Here is a 21,248-nt window from a genome sequence, read left to right as displayed (position 1 = left end):
TCAGCTCTGATGTCTTCTCCTCTAGAGAGCCCTACCAGACCATTCTCTCTCATCACCTAAACAAATCTGGGCCTGTGCTCTCCCTGTGTTCCCCACCGTGCTCCAGCTCGCCCTCCTGGAAGGGACAATCACAGTATTTCAGCTCTGGGTTTGTATCTGTCTTATAGTGCTTGTGTGCTAAGTCACTTCAGTTGTATCCGACTCTTTGTGACCCCATGGACTGTAGCCCACCAGGCTCCTCTGTCCATGGGATTCTCAAGGCAAGAACACTGGAGTGGGTTGCCATTTCCTTCTCCAGGGGACCTTCTCAGCCCAGGGATCAAACCTTCATCTCTGACGCCTCCTGCACTGGCAGGCTGGCTCTTTACCACCCGTGCCACCCGGGAAGGCCTCTGACTTCTAGTCCAGAGTATAAGTTCCTTGGAGGGACTTTATAAGAAACAGTTTATATGTATTTATCTTTATCCCTTGCACATAATTCAGTGTCTGATACAGAAGAAGAGTTATCATAAAATTATTTTTATTTTTTATAAATAAAATGAAGTCCCAGCTGTGGAACTTCATTTCTTTATGAGAATGACTGCAGTTCAAGAGTCCTTCTGTGGACGTCCCTGGTGGTACAGTACATAAGAATCCATCTGCCAATGACGGGGGCACAGGTTCGATCCCTGGTCTGGGAAGATTCCACCTGCCACGGAGCAACTGAAGCCCGTGTGCCATGGCTGCTGAGCCTGTGCTCTGGAGCCTGTGCTGTGCAGTGAGAGCCGCCACAGTGACGAGAAGCCCACACACCACAACCAGAGCGTAGCCCCTGCTCGCCACAACTAGAGAAAGCCCACGTGCAGCAGTGAAGACCCAGTGCAGCCACAGACAAATAAATCCATTTTTAAAAAAGAGTCATTCTTTCATTCATGGGAATATTAGGCAGAGTGTGGAAAAGCTAATGCCCACGAGCTATGGGAAAGTAGTTTCAGAGCACTTTGGTGATCACACGCACAAATCTTTAGCACTACGCATTCAGAAACAGCCTTAAGAAAACCAGACAGATGTAAAAACGTATGGAAGTAAGACTATGTAATACAGCACTGCTGAAAATGGTGAAAATTGAGGGGGCAGGGGGCTTAAATGTTCATTGACAGAGGATCGGCTAATGAATCCTCCACCTGTGTACTGGAATAGGATGTAGTCATTCAAACAGACTAAAACAGCCCTGCAAACTTCACATGCCCAGAACCTAAAATCCTGACCTTCACCCATACGTAGCCTGTTTTTCCCCTCAGCTATTAAGGGCACCATAATCCATCTGGCTGCTCAAGATTCCAATCTATGAGTCACCCTTGAGCCCTTCCTTTCTCTCACCATTGCCTCGCCCTGAATCCCCCAACCCTGCACCCGACATCTGAACAATGATTAAGACCTGCTGGCTCTCCTTCCAAAACGTACCCTGCTCGTGCCTGCATTTCTCCATTGCTACTGCAATAACCCTAGTTGCAGCTCAGCAGCCATTAATCTTTTCAAATAAAAACGGATCAAACCAGTTCCTCCTTTTAGGATCCAGCCTACAGAGAGAAAAGCACCAGTGTATAAAGATGCTCACTACAGCTGTGTTTGTATGAGCCCAGAGCGGGACTTAATCTGAAGAGTTCATCAACAGAATAGTAGCTTTATAATGTTTTTTATATTTTGTAAAGAACATGTTAGAACAATGGTGTTTGACCAGGAAGTTTAGCTATGATGTCCTATTAAGATTTTTTTTTTTTAGGCTGCAGAATACTGTGTCTATTTTGATTCCAAAGTTTTGAAATAAAGAACAAATGCCTTCCAAAAGCAAAGCAAGAAAAAAATAATTGCTAAAAACAACATATATTTCTGACCACGAAGTTATGAAACTAGAAATCAATTACAAGAAGAAATATGCAAAAAAATCATTTAACATCATATAATTTCCTGGCATGAAATTCTCTAATGGCAGCCCATCACACTGAAGTCAAATCTGAGATCCCCACCCTGGCCTTCGCGATCGGTCTGCTTCCTAGCAAACCCCACCTCAGATCTCTCTTCCACTTGCTAACACAATGAATGCACTTTACAGTTGTCTTTTTCCTGCTCCCCCGAATTCCCAGTGGTGTTCCCACCTTAGGTGTTGTCCTAATTGCTCCTCGTCCTTATAATGCTCTTCTTAGAGATGGTCACGTAGTCTTGGGTTAAACGAAGCCCCCTCCACGTGCTCACCCCGGAGTGCCTACAGTAGGCAGCCAGTCACTCCTCTTGTTATCACACCGCTCCCTGATATTTTCTTCTTCAGCTTGTTTGTCTCCTCTCACTGAACAGAAGCTCCCTGAGGGCAGGAGCCACACTTGCTTTATTTGCCACCAACAGTAGGCACTACTTGCTGTTATTGAATGAGATATATGGACTCATAGTGAGTAGGTAAAAACAGGTTGCAGGAAACCCTTAAATTATTGGGGAGGAGGGAGAGAATAATATTATTTGTATATCTCAGAAACAAGACTCAAAGTGTTTACAATAAATAGCTAAACAGGAGTCAAAGCCAAGGGACAGTTACAGTGGACTTTAACTTTCCACTTTAAATATTTTGTTATTGCTTGAGGTTATTTTATAATGAGTGTGAATTACATTTATAATCTGACGAGACAATCAATAAATTTCATTCACTTTCCAGAGAAAGACGGAGGTTGATTTGCTCCTTCACCAGCTACATATGTATCTTCCTTTTCCCTAGTTCTCATGTAACTCTCATTCAAGCATTATATTCGGACTTTTTGGGGGTGGGGTGCGCAAGAAAATTACAGAAATTACTCACTTTTGACTGGCCAGGCATCAGTAGGTCATTATTGTCAATGAAAACAAAATAATTCCTGTAAGAAAATAATTGTTACAGGAAGCTTCAAAGCTTAAAGACACAGAAGAAGGAGAAAGCGATGAAGGAGGGAAGGAACAACACCGGGGAACTGCCACAGCTCACCAGATCCAGAGATGGAGCAGGATTTAAAAATTTTCAGCCAACTCCAAACCCCATAAAAACCAGGAAACAACAGTCCTTGAGATCCCAACTGCAGTTTTCTTTTGAGTTAAAAAAGCAGCCATCTAAGCAGCATTACAAGGCTTGTAATTTATGATAAAGAAGTAAGCTTAGAAAAAAACTGGACTGAATTTCAACAGAGATAAGTAATGAAAGGATAAAGAATAAATGACATGCAAGTAAGAGAGAATGAGAACATTCACAGCCATGTCTGTTGAAAGCAAGAGAAACTACAAAGAAAATTATGCTAACAAGTTAGAAACTGAATAAGAATCACAAGATGACTGGCTCACTAACCCCATCTTTCATATCTGAAAAACAATGCTGAAGCAAACAGGTGTGGGAAATTACACAGTAATAAAATCCTTGAAAAAAATTCAGTGGGGGCTAATTAATATAAGACTTTAAATATATGCAAACAGATAGGCCAAAAACTGAGATATGCTGGCAGTTGGGAATACCATATTTAAATATCAGCTTTACTCAGAAAAATTTTAATATAGCAGGAACATGAAAAGTAATATTTGTAATGATTTCAAAAAATTACTTTAAAAATGTATCAGTAGGACAACAGATTAATGCTATGCAAAAATCAGGATAGATGAAGAATAATCATTAAACATGGTTGGTTGAGGACAGATCAATAAGTATAATCTTAACTTTGTTAAATACTTGGTTTGATATTCTACTCATTCTACATTTAAGATTAATCAAATTGTTTGGAATAAAGAGCAACAACTACAACAAAATCCTAAAAAAGAACTTGTAATAGATATAGCTAGGATGAAATCATGCACACCTAAGTAAGAGAGAAAAGAAGTCTGGGGTTGATTTTGTCTTATTTAATTAATAACTAAATAATAATTATGATGACTAACATTTTTTAAGCACTTACTGATGTTTGCTTTATCTCTCTCTCTCTCTCTCTCTCTCTCTCCAAACATTCTGAGGTCTCAAGGTTTATCTTTAAAATTCTCCACAGTTAATGTAATTTCATTGCAATGTAATGCATTTCCAAGTTTATTTTACTATAATATAATCAACACTTACTGAATACTACTTGTTGAGAATTTTACATAAACTACCTTCCTTCTCACAAATACAGGCACTATTTCTGTTACCACTGTATAGTGAGGAAGCTTCAGTTCAGCAAAGCTAAGAAACATTCCGATCAGATTTAAGTCACACAAGTTTCTCTTTGTTCTTTTCCAATATATTACACTGTACATTTTAAAATTTACTTTTATTTAGTTTTAAATTTTGGCGGTATTGCGTCTTCACTGCTGTGTGTGGCTTTCTCTAGCTGCAGCAAGCGGGGCTACTCTCTAGCTGTGGTGCGTGGTCTTACTGCTGTGGCTTCTCTTGTTGCACAGCACGGGCTCTAGAGCACGCGGGCTTCAGTGGCTGGGGTGACAGGCTTCGTTGCCCCACAGCATGTGGGATCTTCCCAGAGCAGGGGTCAAACCCATGTCTCCTGCATTGGCAGGTGGAGTCTTAGCCACTGGACCACCAGAGACGCCCCTATGCTTCTTTAGATCACTTTTCAGTTGAATGAGTTAACTCTTCCTCCTCTAATTACCTAAGACAGAGGTCAGCAAATTTTTTCTGGAAAGGGCCACACAATAAATGTGTTAGGCTTTGTGGACCATACACAGTCTTCGCTGGCTGCAAACACCCAGTTCTGCCACCGCAGTGTGACCGCAGCCACACGCGATCCTTAAATGAACGACCTGGCTGTGTCCCAGTAAAATTTTACTTACTGCAACAGGTGGCAGGCAGATTTGGGCAACAGCTTTCAAACTCAATATGAGTAAAGTTCCTATTCCAGACTGAATGCACATTTAGCTGCAGTTCTGTATAATCGCCTGTACTAGATTGACAAGAAGAGGTCGTAAGAAGACTGATCTTTAAGGAAGATAGATGCTAATGCCAAAAGATAAGGGAAATACATTTTGACTTTCTGAGTCTATCCCTTGCTAGCCCATCTAAGGACGACAGGGACCCTGTATGCACTGTGCCCCTTCTCCCGTTCTTGGGCTCCCACTGGGACCAAGGACACTGCCTTGCCTCTGGCATCCTGGACAGGCCACGGTGCATCTTCCCATAGTAGAGGCTCTCATTTAGGTGGCTGCCCCTTATATTTCCACCTAACTGGAATCTACCCCTGGAGCCCAGTGAATTTACTAATTATCCCTTCTACATCTTTTATGTCATATCTTATGTCTTTGTTCAACATTAGTATAATGGTCCCACTCTCTCTGTTCACTGATTTCAACAGCTAATTCAAAAAATATTTTACTGCATTTCTAGTTCAAAATTCCAAGTCCTCTGATTCACCTCTAAAATACCATTTCTAAACATGCCAACTATACTCATGTATTCTGTTTCAACTGTTGACTCACTTATTTCAAACACTACAACACTAATACCATGAAGGAATTAAGAGAATCCCTTAAGAGCTCATTGTCACTGGATAAAATGGTAACTGGCAAAAGCAGTTAAGATTGATTTTAGAGATTTAGCTTTGTTTTCATGCTCTGAAAGATGAGAGGAAAGGGTAGCCTTCCCCTTTCACAGTGCGCTGGAAGATAAAGGTTATTCCGTCGTACAACACGAATGACAACTGGGATATCAGAACCAAGAAGCTGAAGCAGAAAAATATCCTAGGGACACGGAAATGTCGACATGCAGTGAAATAAGGCACGAAAATAAAATGAAATATGTGTGACGTTACAGATTTCTGTTAAGAAAGAATGTCATTGATTGATGAGTGTTTCTAAAATACTTTTATTATAAGGAATAAGATATTCAAAGCATTCATGCTTTTTGCATGTTGATTAAGATCATTGCTGAGACCACGTGGGAGGGGAAGTGTCAGGAGGTGTGTGCTCAGGGCAGCCTGCTCCGTCCTCATCAGCTCTTTATCGGGGTTCTTCCTTCACTCCTCTGGGTGTTACGACAAGGCCTCGCTCTTCCTTCTGTTGGTGGCAATGGTGTCCTCTCTATGGTTTCCTCACTTTAATTTTAAAGAAGCTTGAAAAGATCACCTTGTTCGATTTTTTTTTTTTTTGTCTTCATCTTGTTGATGCTTGTGGCTTATTTCTGTAAAGCTGGCTAATAATAATATACAGTTGACCCCTGAAGAACAGGGGCTTGAGCTGTGTGGGTCCACTCATACTTGGATTTCAGTCCTTATGACAGCTCTATGCCATCCAGCACTGTCTGAATCCCCAGATGCAGAACCAGGGATACGGAAGGTCAACTCTAAGTTACATGTGGGGCTTCCCTGGTGGCTCAGATGGTAAAGAATCTGCCTGCAGTATAGGAGACCCGGGTTTGATCCCTGGGTTGAGAAGATTCCATGGGGAAGGGAACACTACCCACCCCAGTATTCTTGCCTGGAGACTCCCATGGACAGAGGAGCCTGGACAGATAATCCATGCGGTCGCAAAGAGTCGGACATGACTGACTCTACAACTACCACCGCATCACTGCATCACTAACCCCGGCGACGTTCAGAGTCAACTGAACTCCAATATATAACAACTGATTCTGAAAATGATGCTTGGAGACTGTCTCTCAAGAGGAAAATGTTATAGGCAACGTGTAACTTGATTTTTAAAGCAAGTATTCAGACCGGTTTCATTGCTTAAAGTGAGAGCTCAGAGTAAAGCAATACAGTCACCAACAAGGAGTTAATGTCTTAAAAGAAAAATCACACAAAAGGAACTCAATAGTTAACCAGTGTGGCAAATGGTGCACACTCACAGGAAACGCACAATGGACACTCACACCTCAGGGCCTCTGAGAAGGACTGCATAAAGAAACGTGTTAAATCTGAATGATACCCCCTAAGCTGGTCTGACCCCTGAAACTTTTACCGCCAATCTGCTACCATCTCTTAGATCTATCTTATGGAAAGCTGCCAAAGATGCTTTTGGGGAACTAATTACTAGTTTATTAAACACAAGAGGCAATTTAAAATTTAGCTACATGATATATTCATATTACTTCTGGAAATTCCTAATTGAATAGTTGAATATAGCAATCTATTGTGGTTGAATACAATTTCTAGTATGATTGAATATATAAACATTGATAATTGCTACAGTGGAAGACAAGGGATAACGACTTGGGGTTATTTATCAATGAACACTATAAATTACCACGATCAGGTAGCTTTGTTAGCTAGATCAGCCTACTAGCTTTGTTTTTGCCATTAACCAACAAGGTGACTCTGGGATAAAAAGACTGATCACTTTGACGTCAAGTGGGGCTAGACGTGCTCCATCTACCCTAGTGGCACATTTGGAGAACCGAGTGGTCAAGATGAAGATCCAGACAAACTTCTCATCAATAATAAAGTTGTATAAAAGCATAGGAAGTTATCAAAGCATAAAAAGGAATATATTATTTCAAATAGAGCCTTGGCTTCCTCCTTCCAGAACCACACCAAACACCATTGTGATTTCTGCCTTTCTTGAACTGAGTAGAATACTGTCCTCAAATTACTAAAGATCTCATTTTACTTAGCGAATTTTCGTTTAGCCATTAATCATGATAAAGTATCATCACGTTTTTTCCCCCACAAAACACATGATAAGAATAAGAAAATCAGAAAACTTTGTTTAAAGGAAGAAAAGATTTATTGCAAAGGGGTTCGTGAGTACCACCACCTTACTCAGGGCCCTGTGACGAGCAAGTCTGCAGCGGCCCTTCATTCCCAGTGAATAAAGACAGTAGGGCTCTATATTCTCTGAGTCCTTCATTAAACTATTGATCCCTTTAGCATTATCCATAATGTTCCCACAGCTCAGCACGTCAACTGGTGAAGTGCTGGTCTCTCACTCCTTTCAATAACCTGCGGACTTTATGGAGAGGAAGTCACAATGATTTATTTACCTGACATTTTCCAGTCCGAATGTCGTACAGGGCCACTGAACCGTGGCGAGCTCCAACGGCTATTCTGTGATTCCGCTCATAATAGCTGACCATGTAGAACCTGGATTGAACATTTAAACAACAGCGAAAATGAAAAAACAGGTGAGATGACCTGCACGTCGAAGTGGATAGCAACACACTCTGCAGATTAAAGCCAGTTCCAATAAACAGTGTTAAATAAGTATATCCATAATTAGTAAGTGGAGCTTTTTCAAAAATGTTTCATTGTGGTAATTCTTAAAATCAACTGAAAGAAAAATGATGCAGAATACCACTTAGGGCTGTTAATGATTATTTTCAATAGAAAACAACTTCATAATTACAAACATTCTTGAATTTTGAAATAAGAAGTAAGGGTCAAAAACAAAAAAGATTAAACATGAAAACTCAGTTTTGCTACAGTGACTATTATGCAAATATTTCTATTCAAACAGAAATAGAAAAGATGAAAAGGCTTATATATTCCATCTAATTATGCTTTCATGGTTTATTATGGTATTAAGGAATGAAAAATATTTTTTAGCAGAACAATAATAAAAAACCAGTATATTAAACATGTTATGCTTAAATGTTCATATCAGTAATTTGAAATGAAATTAGAAAGTTATTCACCAAAAAAAGTTATCTGGCAAATTTTCTAGTTTCCACATTTATCAGTTTATCCAAAAGATAACTGTGCCTATTGGTAACATAAATAAGCATATTTGGTGATTTGGCATTGCATGAAAATAGGATTTAGGGAGGATACTTTGAAGGTTGTAAAAGGTTGATTTACTTTTATTTGTTTATTTGTCTGGATTAATTTTCATGATTTGATTATGTATTTGAATTCCTGATCTTTGCTTTGTCATGATTTCATAGCCATATGGCTAAAGCCTGGGAAGGCAAGATAAAAATTATCAGAAGTGTAAATAAGGTATGCTATGATGTCCCCAAAGAGTTTTGAATATGCCTTCCCATTATCCAGTCCTGCCGTCTCAGTGAGAGTTACCTAGATAAATTAGTGGCCTACACTCAATGTTTTTGAGGACATTACATCAATTTTACTATATATCCCTTTCCTTTTTTCTCTTTGATTCTCTGCTACCAATCTAAATTTTCTGTTATTTCTTTAAAACATAGGAGGGGGAGGAAAAACAGATGACAGAAAAGAAGTAGCATTTCTCTAATTCTTTCTTGAGATTGATACCGAGTTAAAAAACAAACAAACCAGTAGGGCATTGGACTCCATTGCTGAAATTCTGGTAAGAGGCTGAGAGAGAGAGTAAAGGGGAGATATCTCTGAGCATTCAGACACCAGGGAGAGTCTGACAAAGCCGCTTTGGCATTATCAGACTTTATGACATTCATATGTATTTTATAAATCTGGAAAACAGGACATTAAATGTTTAAACTTTTTGTTTGAAATTTATTCAGTAGTACTTCTGTCCGATCTCTAAGCCCCACCCAGCAAGGCAACTTTTTTCCTCTTTAGCGGAAGATAGATGCTTCATTTCTAGTCACGTGAAAGACACTACTGTAGGCTGTCCTGTGGGGTGGTGCGGGGCTCCGGTATGGGAGGTCCCCTTGTGCACACAGGTTTGAGGGAAGGAAGCGGACTAGAGGCTCTCGAGGTGTGCAGCATCCCCCTACTAAGAAGTGAATAAAAACTTTCTTAAACGTCTTTCCTGTCTAAAGCTTTCTACTACTGTCCCTCAGTAGAGAAGGAAAGCACCAACAATCAGCATTCAAAATTGAAGGTTTCCACACTACAAAAGAAAAGATATTTAGAAGAGCTTTAAAATGTTTACTATTTTAGTATTCAGTAATTACTGTGGTCTAAAAGGAGCATCACTACATATCTATATGTATGCCTATATCTACACCACATCTAAACACACCTGCTGCTGCTGCTGCTAAGTCGCTTCAGTCATGTCCGACTCTGTGCGACCCCATAGACGGCAGCCCACCAGGCTCCCCCGTCCCTGGGATTCTCCAGGCAAGAACACTGGAGTGGGTTGCCATTTCCTTCTCCAATGCATGAAAGTGAAAAGTGAAAGTGAAGTCGCTCAGTCGTGTCCGACTCTTAGCGACCCCATGGACTGCAGCCCACCAGGCTCCTCCATCCATGGGATTCTCCAGGCAAGAGTACTGGAGTGGGGTGTCACTGCCTTCTCCATAAACACACCTAGGCCCACACAATTTAAATCATATTAGAGTAACACAGAATATAATATTTAAGAAATGTTTTAACAAATATCTATTCTGTGCAAGTTAACAGCCACAGGAAAATAACATTTCCAGGGGTATTTTGTTATCTGTTATTAAACTTTACACAGATGCAAGAGTTATATTGCCCCAACACTTCTGCGAAACGTAAACATAACTGCCCCTCAAAATAATCCTCTTGAAAACAATCCGTTGGTAAAATACATTTATGTTGACAAAATTTTACTTAGTTAAACTCGAATCTAAAAAGTTTTTTATTACATTGACCATTTTCTATGCTCTGGGTATCAACCTCATCTTTCTATATCACCTACAGACACCATTATTTATGGGAGAAAAAAAGACCAAATCTATTCTTGGTATCAAATCTTTAGTCTGCCTGAAAGGACCATATATTACAGGTCTGCATTTTTCATTTTTTGCAATTTACTACCACACTAATACTTCTGAAATATCTGAAAGAATTCTGGACAGTGGAGGTCTCATGGCATGTTTTTAATCTTTGGATTTCTTGTTAAACTTTTTCTTTCTTTAATTGTCTCTCTTTTAACAGAAGAAATCCAAGGTACGTGTGCATTCACTTCCCAAGTACTCACTCTGGGGACTGGCTACAGCGACCATTTCTCTGCTGAGGGTTTCCAGAGCCCACCTTGCCCCCACACTAGTCTTCTGGAACCAGTTCTCCAGTGTAATGTTGCAAACTGTATTTCTTGCTGGGACTAGGGTGGTCATCATCTAAAACGTTTAAAGTCCCTGATCTCCATGCCTTCATCACTGTCCACGTGCAGCCAGAGTGGTCCTTTTCAGCCATAAATCAAATCACCTCTCTAGAATGTTCACAACCCTCCTTTTAAGACCCTGGCCCTAACACCTCTTGGACTTTATCTCTTCTCCTCTTTGCTTGGTCTACTCTGGCCATACTGATCTCCTTATATTTTCATGAATATTCCAGGAGTATATCCATTTTGGAGCTTAACATTTGCTGCTCCTTCTGCTTGAAAGTCTCATCCTCCCAGGGGCTGTGCCTTCACTTCATTCAGGTCTCTGCTCCAGGGTTGTCTAGATAAGGAAGGCCTTTATGAGCCATCATCTTACTTATTACAGCAGCTGTTCCTCCACTACTCTTCAGTCCAGGACCCTGGTTTTTCTTTACTGTACTTGTCATCTCTTTGTGATTACACAATAATTTTTTGTTTATTGTTTCCCACCATCAGAGACTTTATCTTTTGTTGAATGTATGCATACACAAACAGGGTCCAAGCAACCTACTGAACAGGGTCCTACACTAAGCTACACCCTGCAGGATACAGCAGTACATAGGTTAGTGCTGTAAGAAGTCCAAGTCACTATGCTTATCCTTCAGGGACTAGTATATAAACTAGGCTAAAAATTTCAGGTTTTAAGACTAATGAAAATTTTCTAATGTCTAAAATAATAACTCGTATAAAACAACAAAGGAAATAAAAACTGTCTAAAGAAGTTAGGCAGAAATCATGAATCAGAAAGCAACCTCCTGACCTTTCTAAAAAATATATTTTCCATTGAGACAAACAACTGCAGATTTACAAGAAGTTATATGTAAAGATTCTTGAAGTCTGAGTACATTATCATGAGACTGACAGGTGCATAATGGAAATTTTTTCATTATGTCTCAGGGAACTAGAAGAGATTATTTGGTCTGAAACTTAAGGCAAATACAGTCTGCTGCTGCTAAGTCACTTCAGTTGTGTCCGACTCTGTGCGACCCCATAGACGGCAGCCCACCAGGCTCCCCCTTCCCCGGGATTCTCCAGGCAAGAACACTGGAGTGGCTTGCCATTTCCTTCTCCGATGCATGAAAGTGAAAAGTGAAAGTGAAGTCGCTCAGTCGTGTCTGACTCCTAGCAACCCCATGGACTGCAGCCCACCGGGCCCCTCCGTCCATGGATTTTCCAGGCAAGAATACTGGAATGGGGTGCCATTGCCTTCTCCGCAAATACAGTCTAAATAATGATATATACAATACAGTATATGTATTTGGTATAAATGGTCTGAGAATAAAAATTATTCTAAGAATTAGCCAGATATTTATTTAATAGGCACATTTAAATTTCATTGAATATAGTATTATCACACAAAACATAATTAAAAGAAATAATCACTTATTGGTCATTACGAACTACCAGAATAGGCTATTCTATTTCTCCAAAGCATATTTGTGACATCAACTCCTCAGGAGCCACTGACAACAGGGTGTCACCACCTTACCACGGGTGGTTTACGGTGTGAAATAAATATGTGAATTGGATCCACTCTGGGGCAGGATCCTGGAGCAAATCATGTTGCCTAAGAGTTTGCCAAGCACCCAATGCCTGAGTCTAAGTAACTTTGGTACCCTTTACTTACAGTCTCCCTTGAATTGATGACCTTTTTACTTTTTATTAAAAATGGTCCTCAAATGGGGGATATATGTATACCTATGGCTGATTCATGCTGAGGTTTGACAGAAAACATCAAAATTCTGTAAAGCAATTATCCTTCAATAAAAAATAAATAATTTTTTTAAAAAATGGTCCTCAAATAAGAGAAGTTTGTGTGATACTTCAAAAAAAAAAAAAAAAAAAAGGAGAGGAAACATGCAACTCCCAGCAGAGATAGGATTTAGAAGAAAGACAGAGCCCGTAATATCACTTTCTTAACCACGACTCTGATAATGTGGCCTGATCTCAGGATGGTGATACTGTGTACAGTGTCCGTGAGCATTAAAATGCAACAAGGAACCCTCTTCAGTAATGCAAAGTGAATCTCCAGCTAAAATGAACCCATCTGAAAATCTAAGGACGGAAGAACTAGAATGTCTGGGCTATAACTATGATTCACAACTATCTGCAGTCACCTACCACGGCTGAGGGCGAACTGCATATCAGGCACTGTGCTGAGGACGTGTCTGCATTCCCAGGAGTAGCTGAGGTATTAGGAGGGATTCTTACCTAGCTGCTTTTACAAATTCTTGATGTTGATTGAAAATGATCCCAAAACTTTAAACTCTTGGTCTAAAAAGTATTAAGGCTGTACGTAATTGTAAAGAACCACCACTAATACGTATGTAGCAAAGGGCAAGTCTTTCCTCTCATGCCTCCTCCTTCACCAAGGGTTAATCGCTGTTAACAATTTGGTGGACATTCTCAGCTTTGCCTAATTTTTATTACCAAAGTGGTGTCATATTACACCTATTATTCTGCAACTTTCTTTTCTTCCCTCAGTAGTTCATGGAGCATCCTCCCACATACATGAATCCACGTCATCCTTTCTCACATCTGCTTTATTCTCCTGTGCATTTACACTCCATTATTGAAATAGTCCCTTTCTGACATTTAAGTTATACACAGATCCTTGTACACCTAGATGAGTATTTGTGTAGGAAAGATTCCCCAAAGCAAGGTTCTAGATTAAAGCACACACACATTGTAAACTTTGCTGGGAGTGCATGCATGCGTGCTCAGTCACTGAGTTGTGTCTGGCTCTTTGCGACCCCATGGACTGGGGCCTGCCAGGCTTCTCTCATGGAATCTTCCAGGCAAGCATAGTGGAGTGGGTTGCCATTTCCTAGTCCAGGGGATCTCTCTGACCCAGTGACCGGACCCACGTCTCCTGCATTGGCAGGAGGCTTCTTTACCATTGTACCACCCGTGAAGTAAAAGTCATTCAGTCATGTCTGACTCTTTGCAACCCCACGGACTATAGCCCGCCAGGCTCCTCTGTCTATAGAACTCTCCAGGCAAGAATACTGGAGTGGGTAGCCGTTCCCTTCTTCAGGCAATGCCAAATTATCCTCAGTTCCCCATAAAAGAGTTCCCCACTTGATATGATCAAATTTTCCTCATTTTTGCCAATATGAGGAAAAAAATGCTATCATATTTTCGTTTTAACTTGCATGAAATAACTTTTTAGATTTGTTCCTCTGATTGCACTCTGCAGGATATGCATGCAGATTTTTCTTTATTGATGAAACAAAAGTTATTTAAAATGTAATCAATACACCATCCCTTTATCCATCATGTATACTAGATGAGGAGAGAGACTTCTCAGTATCCATGATGTGCTCCCAATAGCCCAGGGACAAGACCTGACCCCTAAACACAAGTAAAGCTATGAATGCAGGAAAGAATGGCCAGCCTTCTTTAGTGGAGCAACACACAGGTCAGTATGACCACAGAAGGTATCAGTGATGACACCCTGGTGGCCTGGACGAGATGGCAAAGAGCTTTTGTAAGGACCGCCATGTGAGGAGCTCAGGACTTGGTTCTCAGAGCATCAGTCAATAACCCTCAGAGATGTCAGGGCTGCAACCAAGGGGGGCACTTTATAGAGGAGGAGGCTCCTTCCAGATGTCTTCGCACCCTTCCCCCCACAACCAACCACTCCCAGAACTCTGGGTCTCCATGCCACTAACACGTTTGAACAACTTAGAGACACAAAAGTAGCTCTGAGGAAGGCATCAGCTCAAGGGGAGCTGTGCTAGTTTGGTGGTGGTGGGGGATGAACAGTGGAGGATGAGGGAATGTTTTCTAGAAGCACTTCATTCCCCTAGTGACAGGCACCAGTTCAAAGGACAAAATGGAAAGGACCCTTCATTCTGAGATGGTGACTGACAACTGGAAAATTCCATCTGAGAGTCATGATTTCCCACTCAGCATCTTATGCACTGTAAATCCTCAATGAAATGAAGTGAAAGTTGCTCAGTCGTGTCTGACTCTCTGCGACCCCATGGACTATACAGCCCATGGAATTCTCCAGGCCAGAATACTGGAGTGGGTAGCCTTTCCCTTCTCCAGGGGATCTTCCCAACCCAGGGATTGAACCCAGGTCTCCCGCATTGCGGGCGGATTCTTTTATCAGCTGAGCCATAGCGGAAGCCCAAGAATACTGGAGTGGGTAGCCTATCCCTTCTCCAGAGGATCTTCCTGACCCAGGAATTGAACACAGGTCTCCTGCATTGCAGGTGGATTCTTTACCAACTGAGCCATCAGGGAAGCCCAAATCCTCAACAGATGTTTCCTAAACACCACCACTAAGTATTTAATAGGTAAACTACTTCCCTTCTGAAAAAACCAGCTAGAGGAACGCTGCAGCTGGGGTTTTAGAAGCACGACTGAAAACAGGATTTCTGCAGGTAAAAAAACATGCTTGTTGAGGTGTATTGTAAATGATGGCTGAGAGATACCTCTCTTATTACGTGACTCATGCACTTAACTAATTTGTGACCTTGAACAACTTAACATTTATGCCTCAGCTTCCTCATCTGTAAAATGGGAACTATAATAGTACCTGATATGATTATCATGAAGACTGAATTAGTTACTACATGTAAAGTACTTAGAGGTGTTCCTGGCATATAATAAGTACTTTCTGTAGTAAGTACACACTTTAGTAGCTACCATAATTATCATCATCACCATTTGCATCTCTGAATATATACCACAGAAAGGATATAAAAGGTGCAGTTATTTTGCTATTTTCCTAGGGCAAATAAGTGCTAATAACATGTTAATAAATAAGGGAAATGAGCTCCCCAAATATCATAAACTTGTTTGTTTCTTAAACACTTATGATTTTCAGATATAATTTGATAACAGCAAATTATCTCAGTTTCAGCTTCAAGTTGCTAATACAAATGATAAAGATGACTTTAGTTTGAAACTCTTCTCTATTATCATTTCAAACAGTCGGAAAATTTAATGTTCTTTCTGTTATACAGTGAAATGGAATACTTCTGGAAGCTTTAGAGATTTGTTTTTTCATCAAGAACTTTAACACTGAAAGACAGTCACCTGCTGGTGTGTTTTCAGGAGTAGGGACATGGATGGAAATGGTTTCAGAAGGATTTCTACTCATGTGAGTATAGGACAGACATCTATATTTATTATAAAGGGTATCCTATAAAATTGTAACAGATTTAAGAATTTTACTGGAAGTTAGGATAGAAGCTATGCTACATCCTGTAATTATTAACACCATCGAGATAAACACAAACCACAGATTTGGAGTTTTTTTAAAAATGAGCTCATGGACTGTTCTCAAGTAGACAGTGTTCACTTTCTTAACTGTATTTTAAGTGTCCATTTAGGGTTCACAGAGCTGATTCAGCTTTTCACATGAAGAGCAGAATCAATCAGTCTACATAATAACAAAGTTTAAGAAAAGGTAAACTATGTCTGAAAATACAGACTCTTAACTCTTCTGTCTGGATTTTTTTTTTCCACCATTCAGTTCAAAAGTTTAAACACTTTACTCTGAATTTTGTATCTTATCTATGTTACAGCTTTAATGCTGTCCCAATGATTTTCTTTCATTTGAATTATTCTAATACATATATCCAATTTAAAGGAATACACACTCACTGTAAAAAAAGAAACCCAGAGTATAGAAAAATAAACAGAAGAAAGTTATCCTTGGGGCTTCCCTGGTGGTCCAGTGGTTAAGAATCCGCCTGCCAGTGCAGGGAAGGCGGGTTCAATCCTGCGTGTCTCAGGGTGACTAAGCTCGTGTGCCACAGCCGGGGAGACCTGTGTGCCTGGAGTCCACGCTCCACAACCAGAGAAGCCACCGCAGGGAGAAAGCAGAGCACCGCGACTGGAGAGGCGCCTCTGCATGCTTCAACTAGAGAAGCCCGAGAGTGGCAACGGAGACGCAGTGCAGCCAGAAGTAAACAGATGACTTAATGGGAAAAAAAGAGAAAGCTATCTTTTACCACAGTCCCCTCCACCACCACAGGTAACCATGAGAAAAACTTTGGGGTGTGTCTTTTCCAGCTTTTTTCCCCTCTTCATATGTTTACATGCAAGTACATCAATCTTTACGTATAGTTTTCTTCTTTTAAAATGATTTTACATACTTTTCTGAAACTCCGTTAGTTTCTCTTTAAATTTATCTTTTGCTGACATCTTTCCATCCACAGTACAAATGAACTGCTCTCAAGCTTTTTAATGCCTGTATGGTAGGCCGCTAGGCCAGCATATTTCAATGGAAGAAACTGTGGGCAAGTAATAATGATATGTAGAGGACACAAGTGAATAAAAGTGTTCTAATATAAAGTACATGTTCTGTGTAATAGCATACTAAGAGGCCAGTTGAGAGATAATCAGTTAAATCCAGGAAAACATACAAAATACTGTAAATTTCAATGTCTATACTACAAAGACTTAAGTGAATTATCCATTTACAATAGAGAAATTTATACCCAGTGTCATTTAAAGTTAGTTTCCTCCCCAGTCTTTTTCATATCCACTAAGAAGCCCAAGTAGTTGAGCCATTAACTATATTGCTCGGGTCTATGATGGAGCATTTCTTCATTCTTGGCTCCAAATACACAATGGAAAAGAATACACACTATACTTTCTTCAAAGGGATCATTGATTCATTGGTCAGAGATTTACAATCATGTTTAATACATTTCATTCAGTGACAGCCAATTTTGCATATGGCAATACCTTCAAGTCTGGAGTCAGAAGGATTTCTCTGCCTGATTATTTTTTTACTTAAAAAAATTTCTTTTATTGGGGTATAGCTCAATGGCACCCCACTCCAGCATTCTTGCCTGGAAAATCCCATGGATGAGGAGCCTGGTAGGCTGCAGTCCATGGGGGTGCGAAGAGTCGGACATGACTGAGCGACTTCACTTTCTCTTTTCACTTTCATGCATTGGAGAGGGAAATGGCAACCTACTCCAGTGTTCTTGCCTGGAGAATCCCAGGGGCGGTAGAGCCTGGTGGGCTGCCGTCTATGGGGTCGCACAGAGTCAGACACAACAGAAGTGACTTAGCAGCAGTAGCAGCTGATATACAACACTGTGTTAGTTTCAGGTACACAGCAAAGTGAATCAGTTACACATACATAGATCCACTCTTTTTTAGATTCTTTCCCCATATAGGTGATTACACTAAAATATCACCAATTCTCCTCTTAACTCCTGTGCACGACAGACAGGTCCTTCCTTCGTGTTCCTCCCATCACAGCACCTGGGAGCGTCTCTGTGTCCTGGAAACCGTTTCTCTGATTTACCACCCTGTCTCTGCCAAGTCAATGTAAGACCTTTGGGGGCGGGGACAGCACCTGACTGACAGGCTGGAGCTGGGCAGCCCACAATGGCCCAGCCCAGGACAGCGCATAGAGACAGAAGTAAGCGTGGCTTTACTCAATGAATAGAAAGAAGACTAACATGCCCTGAGCATCGTGAGCTGAGACTGGGACTTGAGGCATGCGGGTCTGACACATATAATAGGATATCATCTATAACATGGGCCCTAATGACAGGCAGATTTGCCTCCAGGTAATATGTATCCTGGGCTTCCCCTGCGGCTCAGCTGGTAAAGAAGCCGCCTGCAATGAGGGAGACCTGGGTTCCATCTTTGGGTTAGGAAGATCCCCTGGAGAAGGGAAAGGGTGCCCACTCCAGTATTCTGGCCTGGAGAATCCCATGGACTATACAGTCCATGGGGTTGCAAAGAGTCAGACACGACTGAGCGACTTTCACTTTCACCTTTCATTACGTATCATGGTGCTTTGGGTAACACCAAACATCTAGGACTCTTCAAGGTGGCCCCCTTCTGGGACCAGCAGCATTGGAATTCAAAGAGAGCCAAGAACCCCTAGAAAAGCGAAGGGTCCTTTAAAGTAAGTGGAATAAATTTCAGGATTGATACTGAGCCTCAGAAAAACTCATACCCTGAGATCTCCCTTACCCTCTCCCCAAATACTGGATCCTAGGACAGGTGATGACTTCAGGATATGGAGGATGCAGAAAATTCTATCAGAGTTTTAAGAAAGAAGAAGTAAGTTTCACATTTTGGTGCAACAAAATGCTCCACTAAATCAGAGGTTCTTAACCAAGTGGGGCCTGCAGATGCCTTGGGGACTTTATGCTCCTACTAGGAAGTCTGTGAGATCAAAACGACTTTTATAAAACTCCTGAGGCGTCGATGAGCTTTCGCTGTATTGAACTGGCACTGATAGCGCACAGTGCTGGGTAACACTGCGGATCCTTTGGCCCTTATCAAGGCAGTGGCACCAGATTCTGCCAGTCGTCATAATAACCTTCACTGCCATGGCAGTAAACAAAACAAGGAAGCGTTTTCACTTAAGGATATCCTTGATGACGCTGTAAAAATGATTAATTTTATTTAAATTTTGGCCCTTGAGTACATGTTGCTTTACTATTCAGAGTGACAGAATGGGAAGTATACATATAAAGTATTTCTAATATCGACTGAAATATGACTGGGGTCTCAGGGGAAAATTGTTGGAAGACTGAGGTGTAAGCTAAACTAGCTGTTTTTTTCACTTTCACTGAAAGTATCACTGAGAGAGAAACTATGATTATTTGGACTTGGGTATTTGCCAGACGTTTTCTGGAAAATGAACTGCTTTTTGTCCTGTCCAGGAAAACAACAGCCAGAATTTGTTGCCAATAATAAAATTCAAGCTTTCAAGTAAAAATTGGTGTTTTGCAAAGTAGTATCTGGCTTTCCAATACTCTCTGCCTTTTTTTTTAAAATGAGATCAGCAGTGATATTAGCAAATATGAGGTTTTGACAATGTGGATTGTAATGTGACAGTATATGGAGAATTTACAAATAATTCAGTAACCAAGATCTTCCAAAGACAAGTGCATAATGTTATAAAATCATGCATAGCAAAAGACCCACTCAAAAAAATCACTCAAAGACCCACCCAATGTATTGAAGGTAACAGTATGAAAAATTCCTTAAAACTACAGATTTCTCATTGCAGCTAACCTTTAAAAAATGACCACCTGTTGAGTTTTGATGAACTACTAAAAAATATGCAAAATTATTTTAAAAGGCTATTGAAATATGACTCTCTTTTTAAACTATATATCTATTTGAGGCCAGATTTTCACTATAAACTTTAAATAAAACAACATATGGCAACAGATTAGACATGTGCAGATATAAAAATCCACCTGGCTCCTATTAAGCCAGACATTAGAGAAATCTGCAAAAATGTTAAGCAATGCTTCATCTGTCAGGTTTTTTTGGTTTTGTTTTGGCAAGTAGTTATTTTTCATAAAAGTTTTTACATCAACATGAATTGAGCTATTATTAAATACACCAATGAATATTTTTTAAATACCCAAGTTTTCATTTCTAATATATTAGAACTCCATAGATACAACTTTCATAAATAAAAAATTCTTTGGAATCTTCGATTTTGAAGGGGTTCTGAGACCAAAAGTTTGAGAACCACTACACTCAAGACTGAAAAAAAAACACTTGGCAATCGAAAAGTTGTAACTGCGGGAGACAGAGAGATGATAACAAAACAGCAGGGATAAAGAGCAGACAACAGCAGATTCACAGGGCGTGAAAGCTGACAAAGTGGACGGAGCGCAGACTCCTTCCTGGAGGAGAGACGAGAGTCTGGGCAGCGGAGAGAGGGGCTGCGGAGCAGAGGACGGATTTCAAGTGAGAGATAACGGTGCGTGTGTTCAGACCGAGGAAGAGAAGTTGAGGATAAAAGGGAGAGGATGGGGAAGGAAGGATGCAGCAAGGAGGAGGCCTGGGCCCGGACCACAGCGAGAGCCATCTCGTCGTCTGCTGAGATGCCACAACTCTGTGCCACGTGATGCATGAGCAGCGCACGCACACCCACCTGCGTAGGATACACAGCAGGTGTGGGATCCTTTCAGCCAAACAGGCCTTCCCTTTCACCCGATCGTCGGCTCAAGAAGGGACTGACGTGTATACTACTGATACTGTGGAAAAATAGATAACCAAGGAGAACCGACTGTACAGCACAGGCAACTCTACTCAGTGCTCGGTGGTGACCCAAAGGGGGAGGAAATCCAAAACAGAGGGCATACGTGTATATATGTGGGGGCTTCCCAGGCGGCACCCGCGGTAAAGTACCCACCTGCCAAGGCAGGAGACATAAGAGATGCGGATTCGATCCCTGGGCTGGGAAGATCCCCTTGAGGAAGGCATGGCAACCCACTCCAGTGCCCAGAGAATCCCAGGCAGAGAGGAACCTGGTGGCCTACCATAGGGTCGCAAAGAGC

The 21,248-nt window shown here is 40.9% G+C and overlaps 1 protein-coding gene across 2 annotated transcripts in view; it reads right to left on the bottom strand.

The window, feature by feature from the left end:
* Positions 1-21,248, bottom strand: part of WDR7 (WD repeat domain 7) — a 350,409-nt gene that overhangs the window by 62,525 nt on the left and 266,636 nt on the right. For both annotated transcript variants that reach the window (XM_055559425.1, XM_055559426.1), the window contains one exon: positions 7,946-8,045. In XM_055559425.1, coding sequence (XP_055415400.1) covers positions 7,946-8,045 — 100 coding nt within the window. The remainder of the gene's footprint in view (positions 1-7,945; positions 8,046-21,248) is intronic.

The sequence above is a fragment of the Bubalus kerabau genome, chromosome 21 (genome assembly GCF_029407905.1).
Source record: "Bubalus kerabau isolate K-KA32 ecotype Philippines breed swamp buffalo chromosome 21, PCC_UOA_SB_1v2, whole genome shotgun sequence".
NCBI classification, from domain to species: domain Eukaryota; kingdom Metazoa; phylum Chordata; class Mammalia; order Artiodactyla; family Bovidae; genus Bubalus; species Bubalus kerabau.
Note: the sequence above shows the minus strand (reverse complement) of the source record. Positions and strands in the feature narration are given on the sequence as shown.